This window comes from Palaemon carinicauda, chromosome 30, assembly GCF_036898095.1.
Source record: "Palaemon carinicauda isolate YSFRI2023 chromosome 30, ASM3689809v2, whole genome shotgun sequence".
Lineage (NCBI taxonomy): Eukaryota > Metazoa > Arthropoda > Malacostraca > Decapoda > Palaemonidae > Palaemon > Palaemon carinicauda.
In genome coordinates, this window is record NC_090754.1 from 87177698 (window position 1) to 87200472 (window position 22775).

The 22775-nt window shown below is 39.2% G+C and overlaps 1 protein-coding gene across 2 annotated transcripts in view; it reads right to left on the reverse strand.

Annotated features, from left to right (window-relative positions):
- Positions 1-1703: 1703 nt before the first annotated feature.
- Positions 1704-22775, reverse strand: part of LOC137623341 (uncharacterized) — a 46056-nt gene continuing 24984 nt past the window's right edge. The window contains exons 7-12 of one of the 2 annotated variants that reach the window (XM_068354154.1): positions 15748-15884; positions 13340-13457; positions 12611-12776; positions 11243-11461; positions 3337-3393; positions 1704-2955 (exon numbers count right to left, since the gene is read on the reverse strand). In XM_068354154.1, the coding sequence (XP_068210255.1) occupies positions 2132-2955; positions 3337-3393; positions 11243-11461; positions 12611-12776; positions 13340-13457; positions 15748-15884 (1521 nt within the window). In that variant the 3' untranslated portion in view covers positions 1704-2131. The remainder of the gene's footprint in view (positions 2956-3336; positions 3394-11242; positions 11462-12610; positions 12777-13339; positions 13458-15747; positions 15885-22775) is intronic. The other variant, XM_068354155.1, reaches the window with a different exon arrangement.

A 22775-nucleotide genomic window follows, 5' to 3' on the forward strand; every position in this document is an offset into this window, starting at 1 on the left:
AGATTCAAGAGCAAGTCTTTATTACTATGTACATTATAATTACTGTAAATGAACTTTACTTATTGCTGTAAATTATTTAATTTCTGCATTTGTGAAATAAAATTTCTATTTTATTACCTGTGCGTCTCAATCAGCTCCTACTTACTATGAAATACATGCCTGTCATAGTTTTATTATCCCCCCTTTTTTCCTTATGGTTATGAAGAAATTAAGATGCTAACTCTTAATTTATATTCACTCTGATTATGTAATGTTCCAACACGAATACTTACTTTTGATACCCGGGAGATGAACCATCACTCTCAATACACAGTGCCCAACCACCACTGGTCTAATTTTCAGAATGTTCCTATACAAATACCAAACATTCGGCTTCATCTCCAAGTTCTTCAAGTTCTTCTATCAGGATGAATAGCCCTTCAATACCACTTTGACGTCGGCATAGCCATGGGAACTTCACTGCCAAGGGGGGCAGGATGCTTCTTCCCTATGGTTCTTTATCAAAGATTACTATGCTGTTTTGTCAATGCCTTGGCACTTACTATTAGGGGAAAATCTACCACGATACATTGATTCTCTGGTACTCTTCCATCAGGACGCCATGGATTGAGCCCAAAAAACGGATTTTGAGCGAAGCGAAAAATCTATTTTTGGGTGAGATAGCCATGGCGTCCTGATGGATCCTCCCTGCTACTTCGTCCAGTTTTAGATCCCACCCTGTTCTACTGTATCATGGTGATGGGCAGCAAATGGCTTCAGGATGAAGACGGGCGTGACGTCATTTGAGCAATGGCGCCCGTTTGTTTACGTCTCGAGTATCAGTAGTAGCCACGAGTGAGATTGGCTGTGGAGCGGCTCCCAGCTATTCTCAACCCTTACACACCGAAGCATTAACTCTGTTCGGGGTGAAGATAGCTATGTGGCGCGTTCAGACATGCGTCCCCTGTTGATATACGATGTCTTAAAGGGAAACCTTTGAGATACTCGCTCCAGAAGTTAGAATTCTGTGATAACCTGTGGTTAAATTCTCTGGGAATATCTTAGTAGTCTTATACCCAAGGAAGCTACCAAAAAGGAACCTTCCATCAGGACGCCATGGCTATCTCACCCAAAAATAGATTTTTCGCTTCGCTCAAAATCCGTTTTATTATCTAATTCGTAATTGGCAATATGTAGTTTGGGATATTTAATTGACTTTGGCAATTTAGACAATTGAACTCTTACCATAATTGTAGGTTTTGATAAAATGTGTGATGTTATTGCCTCCTTTCTCACACTAGTATTTGATGCTATTGTTATAGATTGCCTGGCCTATGCGGCCAAGCAAGGGCTCTTGGAATCATGCAGCCTGTATAAATTCCATGTTTGGAAAAGGAATATTCTTAATTTGCCCCCTGCTGTTTGTGTGGCTGACATGTTTAGATATGTTTTCCTTGCGGTGTATCATAATGCATCTGAAGATACATTTCTTGGGTTATGTTGATGTAAGGGCAGTTATGCTATTCAATGAAAATTTATACACTATCTTGGAAGAACGCTATGTTATGCATAACGCATAAAAGAGCCTAATAGGCATGTGACTAATTCGTGTGATTGGGCAACTTGACTGTGATATTAATGCTTAGATGGACAGCTCATAAGCTCATGGATTAACAGTAAAAATACAAGTACAATTTTCAATCTGAGATTATTCAGACAAGTGCTGTTTTCTGTAATCTTTATTTAGGTAAAAATACATACTCTATAATTGTAAGTAGATTAATTGTGAAATTTTTAACAGATTCTTATCTGTTTCTCACTAAATTCTTTGTCTCTGCAAGTTTAAAAAATATAGCAATGCAGAAGTTTACTAACATAGAAATACAACACAGCTAGACATTTATTATATCCATTGTCAAGTAAAAACATTTAAAATCATTACTATTTAAAAATATGTCATACCAGTTTATAGTACTGTAAAAGTAACTCTTTATAATAATTTATTGCATGAACAATTGTAATATAGGAGTTTAAGACTTTACACAAGTATGGAATGTAGATTGACAAAAGGTAAATACTTTTAACATTAATTTGTGCTAAAAGATACTTGTGCTAGCTCTAAGACTTTTTCCAAGTGTTCACAAGAGTATAGTTATTCCCAACTACTTTCTTCTGGAAGACACTCGCTTCCAATTCCTTCATCAATACTTATCTGTCTGGTTGCGGGAGTTTTACTTAAATCTACACTATCTCTGTTTTCTCTTTTCCTACTACGGGCCATGGCAAGTTCTGTGCTGTCCACACTGCCTCGTCTATTAAATGCATGAACTTTACTAAGTTCTTGGCCTTCAGCACTGGCACGGCATCGTAGAGAAAAGGTTTTGGTTAAATCTGTGATGTCTGCACTACCTCGACCACTCACCATTCGAGGTCTAGTTATTCTGCCACTATCAACACTACCTCGACCTGAATCTGTAACTTCGGGGTACTCGGTCACCCCACAGTCTTCAGGAATGGCACTAACCTTCATCACAGCTATGGATCCCCTCCTTCTTTGTACTCTTTCATTAATGACTGGAGTATTAAACTGAGTTTCTCTCACACCTGGGGAAATACGCTTTTTTCGTAAGGATCTGTATGCTATGCTATCTAGTGTAATTTCTTTTTCAGTCGAGTGAATTTTTTCAAGGCTTCTTGAACGGCGCATTGAAGACTGTACGGCACTGTTAGTATTAATGGATTCTGACAAGGGAATTATTGTCATCCTTCTGTGGAGCGGAGGGTTTCTGCCACTCATACTGTGATGTCGACCAACTTTTGTATTATCCTCGATACAAATCGTAGTTGAATAGGGGTCTTCTTTCACTGTAGAGAGAACACTTGGAGCTGAAACACGACGCGTTGTGTACTGGCGGGGAGTTGGTGCCAGTGTATCCACATCAGAATCTTGATCCTCACCACCAATCATCACTGTTCCTAAAATGGATAAAATCCTTATTTTAGTTCAAGACAAAACGACATATATCATAAGGGATGAATACAAAGGGCTTTGCACAAATAATGTAATATACTTAAACGTATTAGCCACATCCTTCACTATAATTCCTAAGTTTTCTTAAACATTCTTAAGAAAAAATAATTGTATTCATGAAACGATGCATGCAAGAACCAGTGATAAGGACCTTTATACTGTTAGTTTGTATATTGTTAATAACCATTAATGCTGTACATCTCTGAATCTACTGTGCCTTGAAAAGTTAGGTTTTCACAAGTGTCTTATACTAACATCCAGAGTACAAGTGGAAGGTATTACATGGGTACATGCTGTGCATCAAATTCATTGCACGCCCAACATACCTGCCTTTCTTTTCTTTTTCTTATCGAAAGATGGAGAAAGATCGTACAAACACCAGTCTGAAAGAATAAACTAAGCTCTATAGCACTACCAAGCATTATTTATTGCATGCTTTTTACATAATTTATTTTATGAAATCCAAATATCTTACGTTTCAGGTTTTTCTGAAATACAAAACATCATGGAGATGAAACAATCTGTGACATTTAACATCTACAGTATGGCAATCAGTTTGATTTACTTTACATATAAGTCAACAGCATTTACTGTTACATTGTTATCACAATATAAACGACCAATAATCCGTAACACTAGTAAAATTAAACTTTAAGCATGAAAAGACAAATTATACTTAATCTCCTGGAAGAGCTAGGTCATATATTACCAAATCATGCAGTTTTATTTCTTATTTTATTAAAGAATTCAATAAAGTATGCATATATTGAAAAGCTTCATCTATAAATTTGAAACACCACATTACATACAATTTTATATATATATATATATATATATATATATATATATATATATATATATATATATATATATATATATATATATATATATATATATACAAATATATATTATATATATATATACATATACTGTGTATATATATATATATATATATATATATATATATATATATATATATATATATATATATATATATATATATATATATATATATATATATATATATACTGTATATATGTACATATAGTGTATATATATAAATTGGTATAAAACTGAGGTTAGTAATTCATGCATTAAGTAAAAAGTCCCAAAATGAAGTGTTGGTAGAATCCCTTAAAATTAACCTTGGAAAAAGTGTAATGTAAAGGTTACTGAAAGGAAGAGATTCCACTTATACATATTTAAAGATCCCACCAAGTCAATGCATAGCCTAAAATGGACAAAGGTCATGTAAAGCATGCAATAAAAGGTTTAAGATTTTTTGAAGTGAGATCTTACAATACTTATCCATACTATTATTATTATTATTATTATTATTATTATTATTATTATTATTATTATTATTATTATTATTATTATTATTATTATTTGCTAAGCTAAAACCCTAGTTGGAAAAGCAGCTGCTATAAGCCCAAGGGCTCCAACAGGGAAAAATAGCCCAGTGAGGAAAGGAAATATGGAAATATATAAATGATGAGAATAAATTAACAATATCAAAACAGATATGTCCTATATAAACTATTAACAACGTCAAAAACATTTATGTCATATATAAACTATAAAAAGACTCATGTCAGCCTGGTCAACATAAACACATTTGCTCCAACTTTGAACTTTTGAAGTTCTACTGATTCAACTACCCGATTAGGAAGATCATTCCACAACTTGGTAACAGCTGGAATAAAACTTCTAGAATACTGTGTAGTATTGAGCCTCATGATGGAGAAGGCCTGGCTATTAGAATTAACTGCCTGCCTAGTATTACGAACAGGATAGAATTGTCCAGGGAGATCTGAATGTAAAGGATGGTCAGAGTTATGAAAAATCTTATGCAACATGTGCACACCATTTAACTATTAGATCCTTTCTAACATTGCAATTTCTGATTGTTGAAAAATTATTGTACAAGAAATATGTATTTTGTTGGATTGGAAATTTTTTTTAATTTTAGAGTTTGACATAATGGAAAGGGTTTGAGAGACAGAGAATTACAACGTGTTAATTGACTAAGCAGTAGTTTTGAATCAAACTCTTAGCATATCATCTTAGGAGTTAATTCCCACATCTCTGAAGTGTGGACTAATCTTCAGTCCTTATATCGGACCTCTTTTCTTTTGGTTCTTCATGGAGTATTGATCTCCATTGAAATGCTCCTTATAGACTAACCATTCCCAATGGAATTTCCAGGATCCTATTTCTTCTGTTTCATTGGTCTTATGTGTAGCTCAAGTTGATATAGTTTTATACATTTCCTCTATAAAATGAGTCTGTCCTCTGTTACCATGTGAGGAATAGAAATTTTCTTCTGAATAATACAAAAATGGACCACATTATTATTATTATTATTATTATTACTTGCTAAGCTACAACCCTAGTTGGAAAAGCAGAATTCAATAAGCCCAGGGGCCCTAACAGGGAAAATAGCCCAGTAAGGAAAGGAAAGAAGGACCACATAAAATATTCTAAGAAGAGTAACAACATTAAAACAAATATTACCTATATAAACTATAAAAACTTTAACAAAACAAGAGGAAGAGAAATCAGATAGAAGAATAGAGTGCCTGAGTGTACCCTGTTTTATTAGACCAACCATAAGTTTCTATACTGCATTATAAGTACTCAGTGACTTCATTATTAATGAAACAAAAAAAATTAGCAGTCCCTTTCCTTTATATTTTCTGTTTTATATTCTATACCAGCTTCAGCATTACTCCAAACCTTAGTTGGAATGTTTGATCGTTATTGATAAACAATGAAGCTCGTTTTACTGTTTCTACTTGGGATTATTATTATTATTATTTTTTTTATCTTCTGCCCAACAAAACGGAAGATCCCATAGGCAGCATTTGGAATTTTCTCTTAATGTATTTGCCAAAATGTTTTCCAGCTTATATTGTAGTTTCTCTCCATGACTAACAAAGTATACAGAACAGTATATTTACACATGAATGTGTATTAATCAGATAGAAATTGGAAGTGTGAGTTATTGTTAGTTAGTTTGTCAAGAAGTTGCCACTTGAGTAAAATAACAGTACTTCTGCAGTCTTCTTACAAAGCACAAAACTAAATTTTCATTGCCTTGAATAACTATATTTGTTTGAATAACATTATTCTATGAATGCAAATAAACTATTATAAAGAACATCTTTCTAAAGAACTTAACTTCTCAGATTTAAGTAGAGTAGTGTTCTCTCTTATTTTCAATAAATATGTTATTAGTTCAATCAAGTAGATTTGCAGGAGTATGATAAGAACCTGGGAAGATACAGAAACTATAAACATTCCCATCTAATTGACCCTTACCAACTCTGCAGTTGAAGCTCAACAATTTTGTCAAAAAAATGAATACAGTAATGAGAAGCAGAGGCATGGATATTCTATCGAGCTCTGGTGTGGATTATCCAACAGTGGAAGAAGGATATGATTAGCAATATGGATTAGATTTTATTTATGAATTTGGGCTATATACCCCAGTGTTGGGGCCTGTGAGACCATTCAACATCCACACGCAACTAGGGTTGCTGTGGCCTGATTGGTAACGTCTCTGCCTGGTGTTTGCCAGTCGGGGGTTCGAGTCCCGCTCAGACTCGTTAGTGCCATTAGTGTCTGAAACCTTACCATCCTTGTGAGCTAAGGTTGAGGGGTTCTGGGGAGCCCATAGGTCTATCTGCTGAGTCATCAGCAGCCACTGCCTGGCCCTCCCTGGTCCTAGCTTGAGTGGAGAGGAGGGTTGGGCACTGATCATATAATATATGGTCAGTCTCTAGAGCATTGACCTAATTGCTAGGGCAATGACACTGTTCCTTGCCTCTGCCATTCATGAGCGACCTTTAAACCTTTCAACCTTTTAAACTATGAAGTAAAAGTTGGAAGACGTTTGATAGCAATAAGAAAAACGGAAACAGTTACGAAAGTAAAGTAAAAGCAAGTTCAGCTAGTGGCGTAAGGAATGCTGAAAAGACCTTCATACATGGCATCACAGGATAAATACCGTGCATATGTTTAAAAATTCATCACAAACTTTCTTCTTGGCCTTTAACATGATTATACCCAAGCAGTATTTATGCAAGTATATTTTTGCTAAGACAATTTAATGTATTCATTGCCTAATCAACCCGTGCCTCGACTTCACACTAGAATAAAGAGAGGAACAATCCTAATGCCGCATTCACATGCATCGCAAGGTATAAAACCATTATCGTGCATTGTTGGCTAAATATTAATATTTAAAATACACACAGAAAATAATATTTTTATTTTGGAAATCGTCGTATATTTCCCGGAAACAAATTATCTATTATAATGACACGAAAACAGATCTTTTTTTAAAATTGATTTTTCACATTGAGAAAGCTGGGTTTACTGTGATAGCCAAGGTTAATGACTTCGGGTCAACAAATATCAGTTTATCCTTAGGCAATGATGTACATAATTCTGTATTTTTCAACAATTCTGTATTTTTCAACCCAGTAGATGATAACAGAAATACATGTTTGTCGATATACCACACCCAATAAAACTCATTAAAAATAATTTCCTTGATCATGGATTTCAATTGGGAAATACGTTTGCTCATTGTGGCTCAGTCAGACTTAAAATAAAAAACTGATCTACAGACAGCCACATAAACTTTCTGAAAAGCATATCAATGTTATTGGTATGCAAAGCAGGAATGTTAAACTAGCAGTGCAATTACTGTCCAAAACAACATACTGTATATAATTCGAATTACACAATCACTAAAAGGCTTAACAACTGCACCTTGCTTGTTAGATCAGTGATTACAATAAAGATTAAAAGATTCACGTTGACTAGGAAATGAAAGCCCAAACTAGCAGGGATGTGTCCCTTCCACTCAAGTTCCTTTGAGGCTGGGTCCTTAGGAATATTCAACCACAGGGCACCATGAAACTGTTTTATCTTGTTTGAGCAATCATTGTAATAACTTTATAAGATCTAAGTTGAAGTGTTCAATCAAGGGGGGCATGCAACTGCCTTACTGTCTACGGGAGCATGTGCTTTTGAGAACACTATATAGTTGGATGTGAAACCTTATAAAACCGGGTAATGTGCATCAGAAAATCTATGGAATCACAGATATGAAAGTCTTCAAATCAGCAGGAGCAGTGGAAGGGAAGCACAATCTAACAAATAAGCAATGACTGGCAAAGAAAAAAAAGTTCCGTTGCTGTAGCAGCAGTAGAAGGATCACAGCATGACCAAGTGGGGCTGAGAGAGAAGCTGGCATTGGTACAGCATTTATAGGATGCTGTGCCTAAAAGTAGAAAGAGCAGATGGCCTTATTGGTGACACATAACAGTCACAATGTGTATCGATAACACAAAAAAAAGCAAGTGATGGAACATAAGGGGCAATAGCTGCAGGTTTGGCAGGTGGTGAGGGACTGGGTTAGACTAACATAATTTAAGGTAATTTAACAAAGAGCAAATATAAGTGACATAAAAGGCATGACATATTATTATTACTACATGCTAAGCTATAACCCTAGTTGGAAGAGCAGAACGCTATAAGCCAGAGAGCTCCAACAGAGAAAATAGCCCAGTGTGGAAAGGAATAAGGAAACAAGAAAAATAATCAAAAATTTAAATAAAATACTTTACGGACAGTTACCACAATGAAATAAATATTTCATTCATAAACTATAGAAACTGAAAAAAAAAAACAAGAGGAAGAGAAATAAGATAGAATAGTGTGCCAGAGTGTACCCTCAAGCAAGAAAACTCTACCCCAAGACAGTGAAAGACCATGGTACATAGGCTATGGCACTATCCAATACCAGAGAATAATGCCTTGATATTGGAGTGTCTTCCTAGAAGAGCTGCTTAACATAACTAAAGGGCCTTTTCTATCCTTACCAAGAGGAAAGAAGCCACTGAACAATTACATTGCAATAGTTAACCCAGAGTAAGGAAGAATTGTTTGGTAATCTCAGTGTTGTCCGGTGTATGTATGATATGTAAAGAATAGGCCAGACTATTCGGTGTATGTGTAGGCAAAGGGAAAATGAGCAGTAACCAGAGGGAAGGATCCAATGTTGCAATGTTTGGCCAGTCAAAGGACCCAAAAGCTATCTAGTAGTATCTCACCGGGTGGCTGGTGTCCTGGCCAATCTACTAGGAATATTAGCTGAAAAGGAGGGACATTCCAAAATCTGTACCATGGTCTTCCGCTGTCTTGGGTTGGAGTTCTCTTGCTTGAGGGTACACTCGGGCACATTATTCTATCTAATTTCTCTTCCTTTTATTTCGTTAAAGTTTTTATAGGTTATATATGAAATATTTACTTCAATTGTTGTTACTGTTCTTAAATATTTTATTTGAATTGTTAATTAATTCTCTTATTTCCTTGTTTCCTTTCCTCACTGTGCTATTTTCCCTGTTGGAGCATCTAGGCTTATACCATATTGCTTTTCCAACTAGGGTTATAGCTTTGCAAGTAGTAATAATAATAATAATAATAATAATAATAATAATAATAATAATAATACTGTAATAATAATAATGAGCAACCATTGGGACAGTTGGTATGGTAGCAGCAAGGAGCAATCATTGAGATAGTTGGTAGGGCAACAGAAAGCCTTTATGGCATGTAGCAGGATCTAGGATCAATATAGTGGGAGAGGATTATTTGATATCATGATAGATGCAGCGAACACAGCTGGAAATCCAATAGGTTGTAGTGAAACCACAGGAAAATATAAATCCAGAATACTACCTCCAGATTTCAAAGCAAAGATGCTTTCCTACAGCTGTACAAAATAAAGTATACGTCATTAGTACCGAGGTATTGAAGTAGTAGTTATGTAAACATGAATACTGAAAAAGAAGACAATCAAAGGTAGCAGGAGAAACTTGCCAGGAAGTGTCTGACTCATTAATGATGGGAGAAATGTGTACCCAATGCAGAAAACAGTTCACTGCTGGAACACTGGGGTAACTTATCCTGAACCAAAGAAACTAAAGACTGAAGAATAAATATGACCCTTTGAGAGTGTAAACATCATTGCTGGGTATGTCATCCTGGTTTTGAAATAAGCTCATTGATAAGCAAGTGAGTTATGGAGAGTAGTGTTGAGTTTTACATAGTACTTCAACATAAAAAATAGAAGTGTTGTAGCCTATATCTAGCAAAGATACAGAATATCTTGTCAGATTTGCTGAAGGTTTAACTATTACAATGCTGCAAGCATTCATTTTATAGGAAAAGCCGAACAGTATCTTAAATACATTTATACAAATGTAGCTTAAATAGCCTAGAGCCCTAGATACTTAGTAATTTGTTTGTTTTGAAAAATTTAATTTGTAATAATTGGTGATGATCACATTTCAGAATACAAGCAGAAAAATTAGTTAGCACGACCACGATGATGATATTTTATATACAGCAGTCCTTCCCCAACTGCATTTACAGTGTACACGCATGCAAAGGAATGAGGATGTCTTCCCTACATTACGAATCTTAAGGTCTGTATGGAAGAACATTTCAGCTACACTTTCTTCTTTGTACGAGATATAATAGATATATCTATCTGGGTGCATTTGGAGACACGTGCAACTCTCATAGGGATTAAACGGATGACATTTTTTCAAAAAGGAGATGCAGCATAGGCCAAAGAAGAGGGACCTTTTCCTCAACCTTTTTGGTTGCTGTTTTAAGAAATTAAATTATCTCCCAAAATGTCGGAAGGAAATCAGCAAGAAATGCAAGAAGACTGTTACCACTCTTCATGGTTGGGAAAGCTTATTGTAAATATGAAAGAGAGGTCGATGGATTTGTATTCTGCATTACTGTATGGACTGCATATTTATATCCATATTAGTGAAGGACCCAGAAATTTTAAATCGGTACTAGGTAATGTAGAGAAATTTTATAACCCAAATGAAAAGAGTGTAATTACTTAATGTTGTTGAATTAGTGCTGCTTCATAAATGTCAAGTCTATGAAACTACAAGAAAGTCTTCTGAAACTATCTACATCTGTTCCTTGAAATAATATATTCAATACTATAAAATATCAACCAAATAAATTACATAATGTATGTTATCAAATACTGTACTGTAAAATAACATTCGTATTATCTACACCTTTATTTTATTAAACACCTGATACTACTTTTAATGTTACGTGGATATCTTTCTATTTGTTACATACTGAATATAACCAAAGTGAAGAAATCTATATTTATAATACCTGAATCTTGGGAAGGTTTCCTTAGGTTGAGATTGTATCCTCTGATTGGGAATGGGTCATCTTCACCCATTATCAAAAGTGGTGTGGGACAAGCAAGAGACCCTACTCGACTTGATATGGTCGCAATAGTTCCAGTGATGCCATTGACTGGATTGGGACACACTTCCGGTTTGTCTGAAGCACTACGCTGACGGAGCGAAGTAAAATCCAGTACACTTCCTGCAATTGTAAATTTAGATGAACAAACATCACTAGTTTGCTGTGTGTCTACTTAAGTTAGATACATCTGCATAAACTAAAATCCATTATAATATAACAAACAGAGGACTAGTAGACATCTTTTTTAATGCAATTCTAAATTAAATTCAAATCAGGGTAGCAGGTAATTCAAACAATCAAATTATCATGGAAATATAAAGTAATGTATTTTGAAAATTGTATGAACTTCATGACTTTTAAATTGAATTTTTTAAAACCATATACAAACATCAGCATCTGCATAAAATAAATTCATTATAACAAATACGGAACTAGTAGACATCCTTTTTGCTCAACTCTAAATAAAATTTCAATCAAGGTAGCTTGTACTTTTGAATAAAAACAATAAAACTATCAAGGAAATAAATGATTAAATAATGTACTTCGAAAATTAGAATTCAAAAAAATTCAATTTAAACTTTTTCAAAGATTTGTCATACAATTATAATAAAAAATAACCTGTAATAAACTTTCAAAGATCTACTAATTTTGAGAATTAGAGTACCTGATTTCTGTGAAAGTTATCTCAAGATCACCCATCATGAGAAGCAAAGAATTTTCACAAAATATGAGATGTACAAGTGCTGTATAAACTTATAAATATTGCAACCACATATTTCTCACAAGGCCATATACAAATGATCCTCGTAATAATTGTTTCTAACAATTAACTATATTTATTCAATAAATTTATCAGTGAACCCGAGTATGAAAGGGGAGCTCCCAAGTTTGCAATTTTGTAAGGTACAGTCGGATTCAGGAATTCCTGGTACACTGTGCTCTGTAGAAATGAACTCTCTATGTACACGAGCTATGTGACAGGGTGTACTTCCTGTGTCCAACTGTACGATACAAAGCACTCAAATTACACTTAGGGAGGGAAGAATATCACATTGAATTGGGAGTACTGTAATTCGAATGTACTTTGAAATTTCAATGGGAATTTTCAGGACATTGATAGCAATATTTGTCATTATAAATGGTGATTATAGTAGCCCAGTGAAGGGGTGGCTTATTGGGAGCTTATTGTATAGTCTTGGGGCCGCATAGTTTGGAACCTATAAAAGACATACAGTACATCTTGTTTTCAATAGGCAATGAATGACTCACCAGAGTATGACGGTAATGTTGATGGCCTACGAGCCTGACTACCTCGTTTCCGGGCCCAAGTGGGACAAAGGCATGTCAGTACTTCCTTCCTAATGTTTCTATTATAAAGCCCATACACAATGGGATAAAAAACACTTGCCGTGAACAATAAAAGTGTGCACGTCACCTGCGAATGTAAAACTTTATCAATAAAAAAGTGCACATCACATGCAAAAGTCAATAGTAGAACTTTATAAATAAAAAATATTTAAACATAAAGAACTGTGTCACCAGCAAATAGTAAAAATTCATAAATACAAAAAAAAAAAAAAATATTTACTTTATCAAAAATATTTCAGTACTTTTCTAAAAAGTACTATTAGGTATACCAAAAAATAGGCAGTATTTTGTGAAGATGAAACTACCGTAGCAGGGACTGATAAACTAAAAGTATAATACCTAAAAAAAGTTATATCAAAAGAGCAATAATATTCCAAAATTCTATGGAATATAAAAAAGTTTCTTTTTTTATCCATATATTAAAGCTATCCTGTATTAAATCATTAGTTGTGAATTATCTCTGAAACTTTTCTATATTGAAAATCCAATTTCTTGAGAAACGAGAAATCTCCCTTTTCATGTTGCCTACTTCCCAAAATTGGGGGAAGTGCCATGGTAGATTATTAGACCAAAAGCTCTAGAAATGTACTGACCACGTAACATCTTTGAAAATAACAATGAAATACTAACCATTACCCATGGAGGAAGGGATTGCAGGTGATCACGACCCAAAATAGCTTCTGCAATTGCCATGCATGTATAGGGACCCCAGGTTACTAAGTGAGCTCCCATCACGACAAAGACAGTCCTGATTAATAAAAAATAATAATAATTTAAAGAGGAAAAACAAGTTCCAGTGCCTGAAAAAAAATCGGTTCACTATTGGCAGAAGAAGTTGCTGGTTGGCTTTACAGGACCCAGTCCCGTGGTATAGATAAGCCCAAAATCATGAATTCGTTGTAATCTTATCCTACATGGACAAAATGCATTAAGCTTATATAAATCAGCATTAGTCATTTAACTGAAAAATAATGAAAAAGGAAAATTCTCCTTCCAGGCACCAGCTCTATGGTATAAATTAACGCAAAATTATGAATCCAATCTGATGTAATCCAACCAGCATAAAATGCAATGATAATTTAATATAAAGTTCAAATGAACCAGTGTCAAGTTATTTTAACTGAAGGATAATATAAAAGAAAAAATTTCACCTTCCAGGCCTCTATTTTGTAGTATAAACCTGAAATCATGAATCCAATCTAATCTAATGCTACCTGTACAAAATACAATGATAATTTAATATATGAGTTTACACGAACCAGTGTTAGTCATTTTAACTGAAGAATAAGGCCGGGAGCACACTAGCGACTCTGTGGCGCCACAAAGCCACAGCATTATGTGGCGGGGATGTGGTCTCCCTTAGGTTTCCATTGTTTTCAAGTTTTGCCGCACAAACTAGCGACTGTGGCTCTCTGTCGCTCATCCCCGCTACAGGCGTGGCGTGGCTTTGAAAACAATGGAAACCTATGGGAGACCACATCCCCGCCACACGATGTTGTGGCTTTGTGGCGCCACAGCTTCGCTAGTGTGCTCCCGGCCTAATACAGAGATAAAATCTCAGTGAACTATGTTCTTTAACTGGCATTGCCCAGACCAGACTAGGTTGTTCCACACGTAAAGATTCGGTATTGTTTACGAGACCACGCTTTCCATATACTGCCAAATTATGCAAAGGTATTGTTTTCCTCTACTACTTTTTCATAATTTAAAATAATTTGCCACATGGGAAGCAAGTTAGAATCATCATAAAAAATTTATAGAATTGTAAAAAAAAACTAGCCTTGTTTCCTCATTAAACGACCTGGAACTGACATTGTCAACATAGTCAACCAAATATCAGTTCGTGATGCCAACGTACATTTGATATATATTCAAAATATATACTAAATTAAAAATGGAGTAATTACTCAAAAGTGTTTTTGGACACTTCTGAGTAATCAAACCATTTTAAGTTTAGTATATATTTTGACTATACAGTATATAAAATGTCCACTGGCATCAGGAACTGGTGTTTGGTAAATTGATTACTGGTTGACTATATGGTGTTGACGATATCAATTCCACGTCGTTTAGTGAGGAAACCAGGTTAGGTTTTTTATAATTCTATAGTTTTAATAAATTCAACTTGTTTCTCATGTGGCAAACTGTTCTAAAGTATGAAAAAGTAATAGAGGAAAACAATAGCTTTGCATGATTTGGTCGTATATGGAGAGCGTGGTCTTGTAAACAAATACGAAAGATTCCAAATTTAACTAGGGTTCGTGACATGGGTCTTTTGTATAGAAAATCTTTCTAAGATTAGCTCACCTATTTGGTTAATAACGTTATCATAAGTGTAATATAATACAGTAATATCTGAGATTATTACAAGCATTCTGTTCCACAGAGCATCAATTGTGCATGTCCTGTACAGTACAATGGTTTTTTACTCAAGAGTCAAGATACAGTAGGCTGTGTAAACAATGTACAGCCGGACAAAGGAATTCCTGGAACACCTAATTCTGAGGGAATGCACCCTGTCCCACCCTTTCTATGCGGAGAGTAACTAAACAGATAGTGAATGGCGAGGTGACATAGGTGACGGGTGCAACTAAACACGAGAACTCGCCATGCAGTAAAGTTGTGACAGCTTACACTTCCTCAGAAGGAGGTCGCCAGGAATTCCCGTATACAACTGTAACTCCTTTAGCAATATCAAGTGTACTACATTGGTAACGTCTCTGCCTGGTGTTTGCCAGTCGGGGGTTCGAGTCCCGCTCAGGCTCGTTAGTGCCTTTAGTGTCTGTAACCTTACCATCTTTGTGAGCTAAGGTTGGGGGATTTGGGGGAGCCTATAGGTCTATCTGCTGAGTCATCAGCAGCCACTGCCTGGCCCTCCCTGGTCCTAGCTTGGGTGAAGAGGAGGCTTGGGCGCTGATCATATAATATATGGTCAGTCTCTAGGGCAATGTCACTGTCCCTTGCCTCTGCCATTCATGAGCAACCTTTAAACCCTTTAAACCTTTAAATAATACAATTGGGAAAATATTTAGACTTACCAGAACCCTTTGCTAGGGGAGCCTTCCCAACTCCAGGAAGGCCGACGACTTCCGAGGCTCAATTTTTTCAGCGTATGTCGGACACTGAAAGTGCTCTGGACGCGTCGAAGACAGGGGCGGGGAGGCTGTTGGGGAACCTGCAATACGAGACGCAAAAATAACAAACAATCATGAAGTAAAAAAAAATTTTGTCTGCATTTCCTGTTGAAATCGAAAAAAAGAAAAAAATCATGACTATTTCAAATGCTGCAATCTTCATGAGATATTAACCTACTCTTGTGATAATAATAAAATCGATAACTAAACTTTTTCTTAGTAATATTTCAAATGCTTCAAATTCTTATGAGATATTAACCTACTCATGTGATGATAAAAAAAAAACGGATTTTGAGCGAAGCGAAAAATCTATTTTTGGGTGAGATAGCCATGGCGTCCTGATGGAAGGTTCCTGTTTGGTAGCTTCCTTGGGTATAAGACTACTAAGATATTCCCAGAGAATTTAACCACAGGTTATCACAGAATTCTAACTTCTGGAGCGAGTATCTCAAAGGTTTCCCTTTAAGACATCGTAATACAACAGGGGACACGCATGTCTGAACGTGCCACATAGCTATCTCCACCCCGAACAGAGTTAATGCTTCGGTGTGTAAGGGCTGAGAATAGCTGGGAGCCGTTCCACAGCTAATCTCACTCGTGGCTACTACTGATACTCGAGACGTAAACAAACGGACGCCATTGCTCTAATGACGTCACGCGCGTCTTTATCCTGGCGCCAGTTGCTGCCCATCACCATGATACAATTGTGTAGGGTGGGAACAAAACTGGACGAAGTAGTAGGGAGGGTCCATCAGGACGCCATGGCTATCTCACCCAAAAATAGATTTTTCGCTTCGCTCAAAATCCGTTTTTTGGGCTCAAGCCATGGCGTCCTGATGGAAGAGTACCAGAGAATCAATGTATCGTGGTAGATTTTCCCCCAGTGTTAAGTGCCTAGGCATTGACAAAACAGCAAAGTAATCTTAGGTAAAGAACCATAGGAACGAAGTATCCTGCCCCCCATTGGTAGGAAGTTCCCATGGGCTATGCCGACGTCAAAATGGTATTGAAGGGCTATTCATCCTGACAGAAGAACTTTTAAGAACTTAGAGATGAAGCAGAATGTTTGATATTTGTATAGGAACATTCTGAATTAGGCCAGTGGTGGTTGGGCACTGTGTATAGAGTTCATCTCCTGATTATCAGAAGTAAGTATTCGTGTAGGAACCTTACTGAGACAAGGTGAATATAATTTAGGATTAGACATCTTAAATTCTTCATGACCATAAGAGAGGAGGAATAAATAAAACTATGACAGTATGTATTTCATAGTAGGTAGGAGCTGAAAGAGACGTATAAGTAATAAAATAGAAATTTTATTTCACAATGCAGAAATTAAATAATTTACAGCAAAAGTAAAGTTCATTTACAGTAATAATAATGTACATAGAAATAAAGGCTTGCTCTTGAATCTGAAAAGGAATTTCAGGATTAGTAGGTACTCGTTCTCGAGGAACGCAAGTCTTTAAACAACACATCATGCTCAAGGCATGCGGCACTTGTGTGACACTATGACATTTCACCTGGGATAAGAACAGTTATAAAAGCACTAAGTGTTTTTAGACATCACTATGAATCGCTCGAGGGTCAACATAGGCACCCGAAGAGTTAGAGTCCCAAGTAACTCACTGTTCTACGCAGAGTTAGGTGCAGGTTTCATAACACTACCTGCGGCTACCACAAAATGTTTGACTTCGTGCACTTGTTTCGCATAATGTTTAAAGAAAACTCGCGAGGACTTCCAGCCCGTAAAGTTTTTAAGGCTCTCAAAGTCCATGCTCTGAAAGAAGTTCAGAGACGATGCCACTTTTCTAGGATCATGACCAGCGGGTGTACTGTTCGGATCCGCTCTGCGAATGAAGTAGGTGATTTTCGCTCTTAATTGTTTCAGTGACAGGTCGCTGCCCGATGTTTCTCCTTTGAAGAGTTGGCCTCCACCAAAGTTCGAAGTTCTGCGAAGATAGACCTTGAGACTCTCTACTGGACATAGAGAGACATCCTCCTTCAGGGGGCATATTCTCCAAGGGCCCCATCTTTTGGTGGGTAATTCGTTTTTAGCGAGAAACGTCGGATCAGGGGAGAGGGTCACTTCTCCTGAATCAGCAAACAGGATGTGTCCCTCTTCTCTTGATAATGCCACTATTTCGCTGACTCGAGCTCCCGAGGCGAGAGCAAATAAAAATATAACTTTCTGAGTCAGATCCTTGAGGGGGCATGAATCATTGTCCAAGTTAGAGGCGAAATGGAGTACCTTGTCTAGTGACCAGGAGATCGGTTTCGGAGGGGGTGCTGGGCGTAGGCGAGCACATGCTTTTGGTAATTTGTTAAAGATGTCGTTGGACAGATCAATTTGGAAAGCATATAGAATTGGTCTAGTCAAAGCTGATTTGCAGGTTGAAATCGTATTGGCTGCTAATCCTTGTCCATGAAGGTGAATGAAGAAGGACATACAGAAATCAATGGTGATTTCTTTAGGATTTTTTGCTTTAACAAAGGAGACCCATTTCCTCCAGGATGATTCATATTGCCGTCTCGTGGATTCGGTCTTGTATTCCTCTAGGAAGTCTAGACTTTTCTTCGAGATCCCAAACCTCTTCTTTGCGGCAAGGGAGAGAAAATCATGAGATGAAGGTCCTTGATTTTCGATGATGAAGCGAAGACAGTCGACTTCTGTACTTGTTGAGAGAGAACTGGGCCCGGGAGAGGGATCAGCTTGGGCTGCAGCTCCAGGACCAGGGGGTACCAGTTGCTCCGGGGCCACTTGGGAGCCACTAGGGCCGCTGTCCCTTTGAAGGTTCTCAGTTTGGAGAGGACTTTCAACAGAAGGTTGGTGGGAGGGAACAGGTATATCTTGGACCATCTGTTCCAGTCCAGTGACATGGCGTCCACCGCTTCTGCTTTGGGGTCCTCGTACGGGGCTACGTACAGAGGAAGTTGATTGTTGTCGCTCGTTGCAAAGAGATCTATCTGAAGTTCTGGGACTTGATGAGAGATGAAGGAGAATGATCTTGCGTCTAGAGACCATTCCGACTCTATCGGGTTTGTCCGAGATAGAGCATCCGCTGTCACATTGCGGAATCCTTGTAGGTGAACTGCAGACAGGTGCCACTTCTTCTTCTCCGCCAGACGGAAGATTGGGAGAAGCACCTGATTTATCTGGGGCGATCTTGAGCCTTGGCGATTGAGACAACGAACTACCACCGAGTTGTCTAGGGTTAGACGGATGTGGATCGAGGGCGGCGGGGATAACTTCTTCAGAGTAAGAAGGACCGCCATGGCCTCCAAGATGTTTATGTGGAACGTCTTGAATAGTGGAGACCAGGTCCCTTGAGCTTGTTTCAGGTGGGAGTGACCTCCCCAGCCTTCCAGTGAGGCATCCGTGTGGATGTTGAGTGATGGAGGAGGGTGTTGGAGAGGAATGGACCTTTTAAGGGCCTTTGCTTCCGACCACGGCTTTAGGAGGCGTCGAAGTCTGTTTGGAAGCCGTCTCTTGAGGTCTCTTCGAGCGATGGATGCCGAGCGTCTCCAGACTCCCGCGGCATCCTTTAGCTGTGCGCGAAGCACTGGGTTTGTCACTGAGGCGAATTGTAGAGAGCCTAGAACTCGTTCCTGCTGTCGTCTTGAAATGCGTTTGGATTTCAGTAGTCGCTTGACAGACCCTGCTATTTCCTTCCTTTTCTTCTGGGGGATGGAAAGGCGGTGTGACTGAAGATTCCAGTGGATTCCCAACCACTGAAACTTCTGAGCTGGAGAGAGGCGAGATTTCTTCTCGTTGATCTTGAATCCCAGGTGTTCTAGGTACTGGGTAACTTCGTTGCAAGACTTTGCACACTCTTCGGGCGATGGAGCCCAGACTAGCCAGTCGTCGAGGTAGGCCATCACCTGGACGTTTCTTAGGCGGAGCTGTTGTACTATGGCATCCGCCAGCTTTGTGAAGATCCGAGGGGCCACATTGAGGCCGAATGGCATGGCCCGGAAGGCGTAGCTTTTCCTTTGGAGTCGAAATCCTAGGTAGGAGGAAGCGTGATGGTTCATTGGAATGTGCCAATAGGCATCCGCCAGGTCTATAGAGACCGTGTAGGAACCTTGAGGCAGAAGGGTCCTTATTTGTTGAAGCGTCAGCATCTTGAATTTGTTGTTCTCTATGAACTTGTTGAGGGGGGATAAGTCCAGAATGACTCTGAGCTTGTCTGAGTCCTTCTTGGGAACGCAAAACAGTCTCCCTTGGAACCTGGTGGACTTTACCTTCCTTATCACCTTCTTGTTCAAGAGGTCTAGAACATATTCTTCCAGAATGGGGGTCGATTGTTGAAAGAACCGCTGGAAGATTGGGGGTGGTTGCACCCAACTCCAGCCTAGACCGTTCTTGATGATGCTGTGTGCCCAGGGATCGAAGGTCCAACGATCCTGGAATTGGCGGAGTCTTCCTCCCACCGGAAGCACTTCATTGCTTCTGGTGTCCCGAGGACTTGTTGCCTCGGCCGCTAGCTCCCTTTCCTCCTCTACCTCTGGAGGGACGACGAGATGCGTCTCTGCTTGCACCCCTGGACGAGCCTCTACCTTTGGCATGAAAGGTAGTGGATGGTTGCTCAAAGGCAGGGGTGAAGACCGGTGACTGTGACAACACCGGTTGGGGGACCAATTGAAAGGTCTGCTGTGGTTGGGCAACCACTTGGGAGGTAGCGGGTCCCGGAAACTGACGTCGTTGTTGACGTTGCTGGGGTTTTGGCTTCTGTGGTTTCCTCTTAGGCTGAGGTCCATCGTCCTGAGAGGGTTTCCTTTTTCTGGACATGCCCCACTTGTGGAGAAGGTTCCTATTCTCCGTGGCGGCTCTGTCAGTTATTTCCTTGACAAGGTCAGAAGGAAACAGGTGCTTTCCCCAGATGTTGGAGGAAATCAGCCTCCGGGGTTCGTGTTTCACGGTGGCACCGACAAACACGAATTCACGACAGGCTCTACGAGCCTTTATGAAATGGTACAAGTCCTTCATTACTGTAAGTAAGTGGGATTTGGCTAGTACCATGTAGTGATCAGGTACTCTTGTGTCACAGGCCATCACTTCCAGTTGGACTTGATGAGAAAGAGATGCCGCAAGCCTCTCCTTCGTGTCTTGTTCCCGGCGAAGGAGGTGATCATTGAGCTTAGGGAGGTCCTCATTAAACTGACGTCCGGCGACGTCAGGATCGAGCCTACCCACGACGAAAGTATGCTGAACATCTTTCCAGTGTCGAGCGTCAGGGGGTGTCACGATGGAGAAGGGTCTGCACTCCTCCAGTGCAGGGCAGGGTTTTCCTTCTTCCGCCGCTTTAAGGCATGCAGCTAAGGCCTTTTCCAAGAAAGGAAGAACCGCAGTGTCAGGTGCGACGTATGTAGGATGCTTCTTGCTCAAGGCAGGAAGCTTAGAGCAGGTAAAGCCCCTGCTCTTAAATGCGGAGGCTAGCATAGCCTGGGCCTTTGCGAGATCGAACACTATCTCTTCTTTAGGTTCGGTCTCTTCCTTCGAGGCAGGTTCGGAACGAAGCCGGACGTAACAGTCCGGGTAGGCCTCGAAGCTTGGGAAGAACTCCACATCTTCCAGCGGGACCGTGCCGATCTTGTCACTAACAAAGATCCTGCCGGTCGCAATAACCATATGCTCTGCATACCTCCACGGGTTGGCATGAGAGCAAGCTGGGAGATCCTTAACCGAAATCTTCTTCGGTTCTCTGGATCCAATCATTGACCTGATGGACTCCTGGTTCTCCTTCAGTCTGTCGTCCATGACAGCTCTAATCAGCCGGATCAGTTCTTGGGTAGACGAAGAAGGGTCCGGGGTCGAGGAGGTAGACGGAATGGACACATCCGTCGGTGTAGGAGTAGGCGGAGGGATGGATGAGGGAGGAGCTCCAAGCTCCGACTCGGTGTATTCCACCTTGTCTTCGTCCTCTTCGGCTCCTTGAGCCATAAGCGTCTTCTCCGTGTCTTCCGAGACGTCAGAGATCTGTTCATCATCCTCGGAATCTAAACGACACTCATGCATGGACTGAGCCATGACCACATCAGGTTCCACCGTAATTTGGACAGTGGGGATTGCTTCTTTCGGAACCACTGAGTCAGGGGAGGCCTTAGGGAACAGCAGGGACCTCAGTTCTTCGGTGGCCAGGTACGGTCCGGTAGCATTTTTCTGAAAGCCACGCACCCACTTGCGCAGCTTTTCACGAGAAATGTCTCTAACCTCCGCTGAGGGAGGGTTATGGAAGGCCTCAACTAGGTGGGCCTGGCAGACCGTACAGTCCAGTGGATTCCAGAACTTCAAATCCCCTTTCTTGTCTGCACAAGGGGCGTGAGTCCTGCAAGCCGTATGCCCGTAAAACTGCGGGCGTTTCACAGCGCAGAAGGCGAAGTCACACTTCATCTGCTCCTCCTGTGGAAGAAAGAGAAAATGAGTATGGGGGAGTCATAAGAATGGCTCTTAAACTAAGTTAATATTAATCATTAATTTTAACTTAAAGAAGGTGTGATGCATAGAGAATGAAAACAGTAAAGGAGAACACGCTCCATGCATCTCGCCCGGCTGGTTACCATAAGCTTGGTCCTGGGATAATCCAAATGACCGAGATCATTGGATATAGTTTCCTAGGATTCCCATTATTTTGGAACTCCATGGAAAGCCAAGGACAAGGTTGGGATCGAATTCATTCGGTTCCCAGTTAAGAGCCAGAAGGCCTCTTTAAAGGTAACTGCTTCTGGCAACCAGCCGTGCTAAGATGCACATAGCATGCTGGAATTTAGAAGAATGCAAAGAGACAGCATGATCACTAATAGAGCAGTACTAGGTACTGATCTTAAAAGCAAAGCAGCTTATCTATTTGCTATGTAGGGCTATCCTAGTCTTATGATAGCTACAGTGAGGGGGTGCAAGTATTCTTGACGCCTCTGGGGCATCCGGCAAG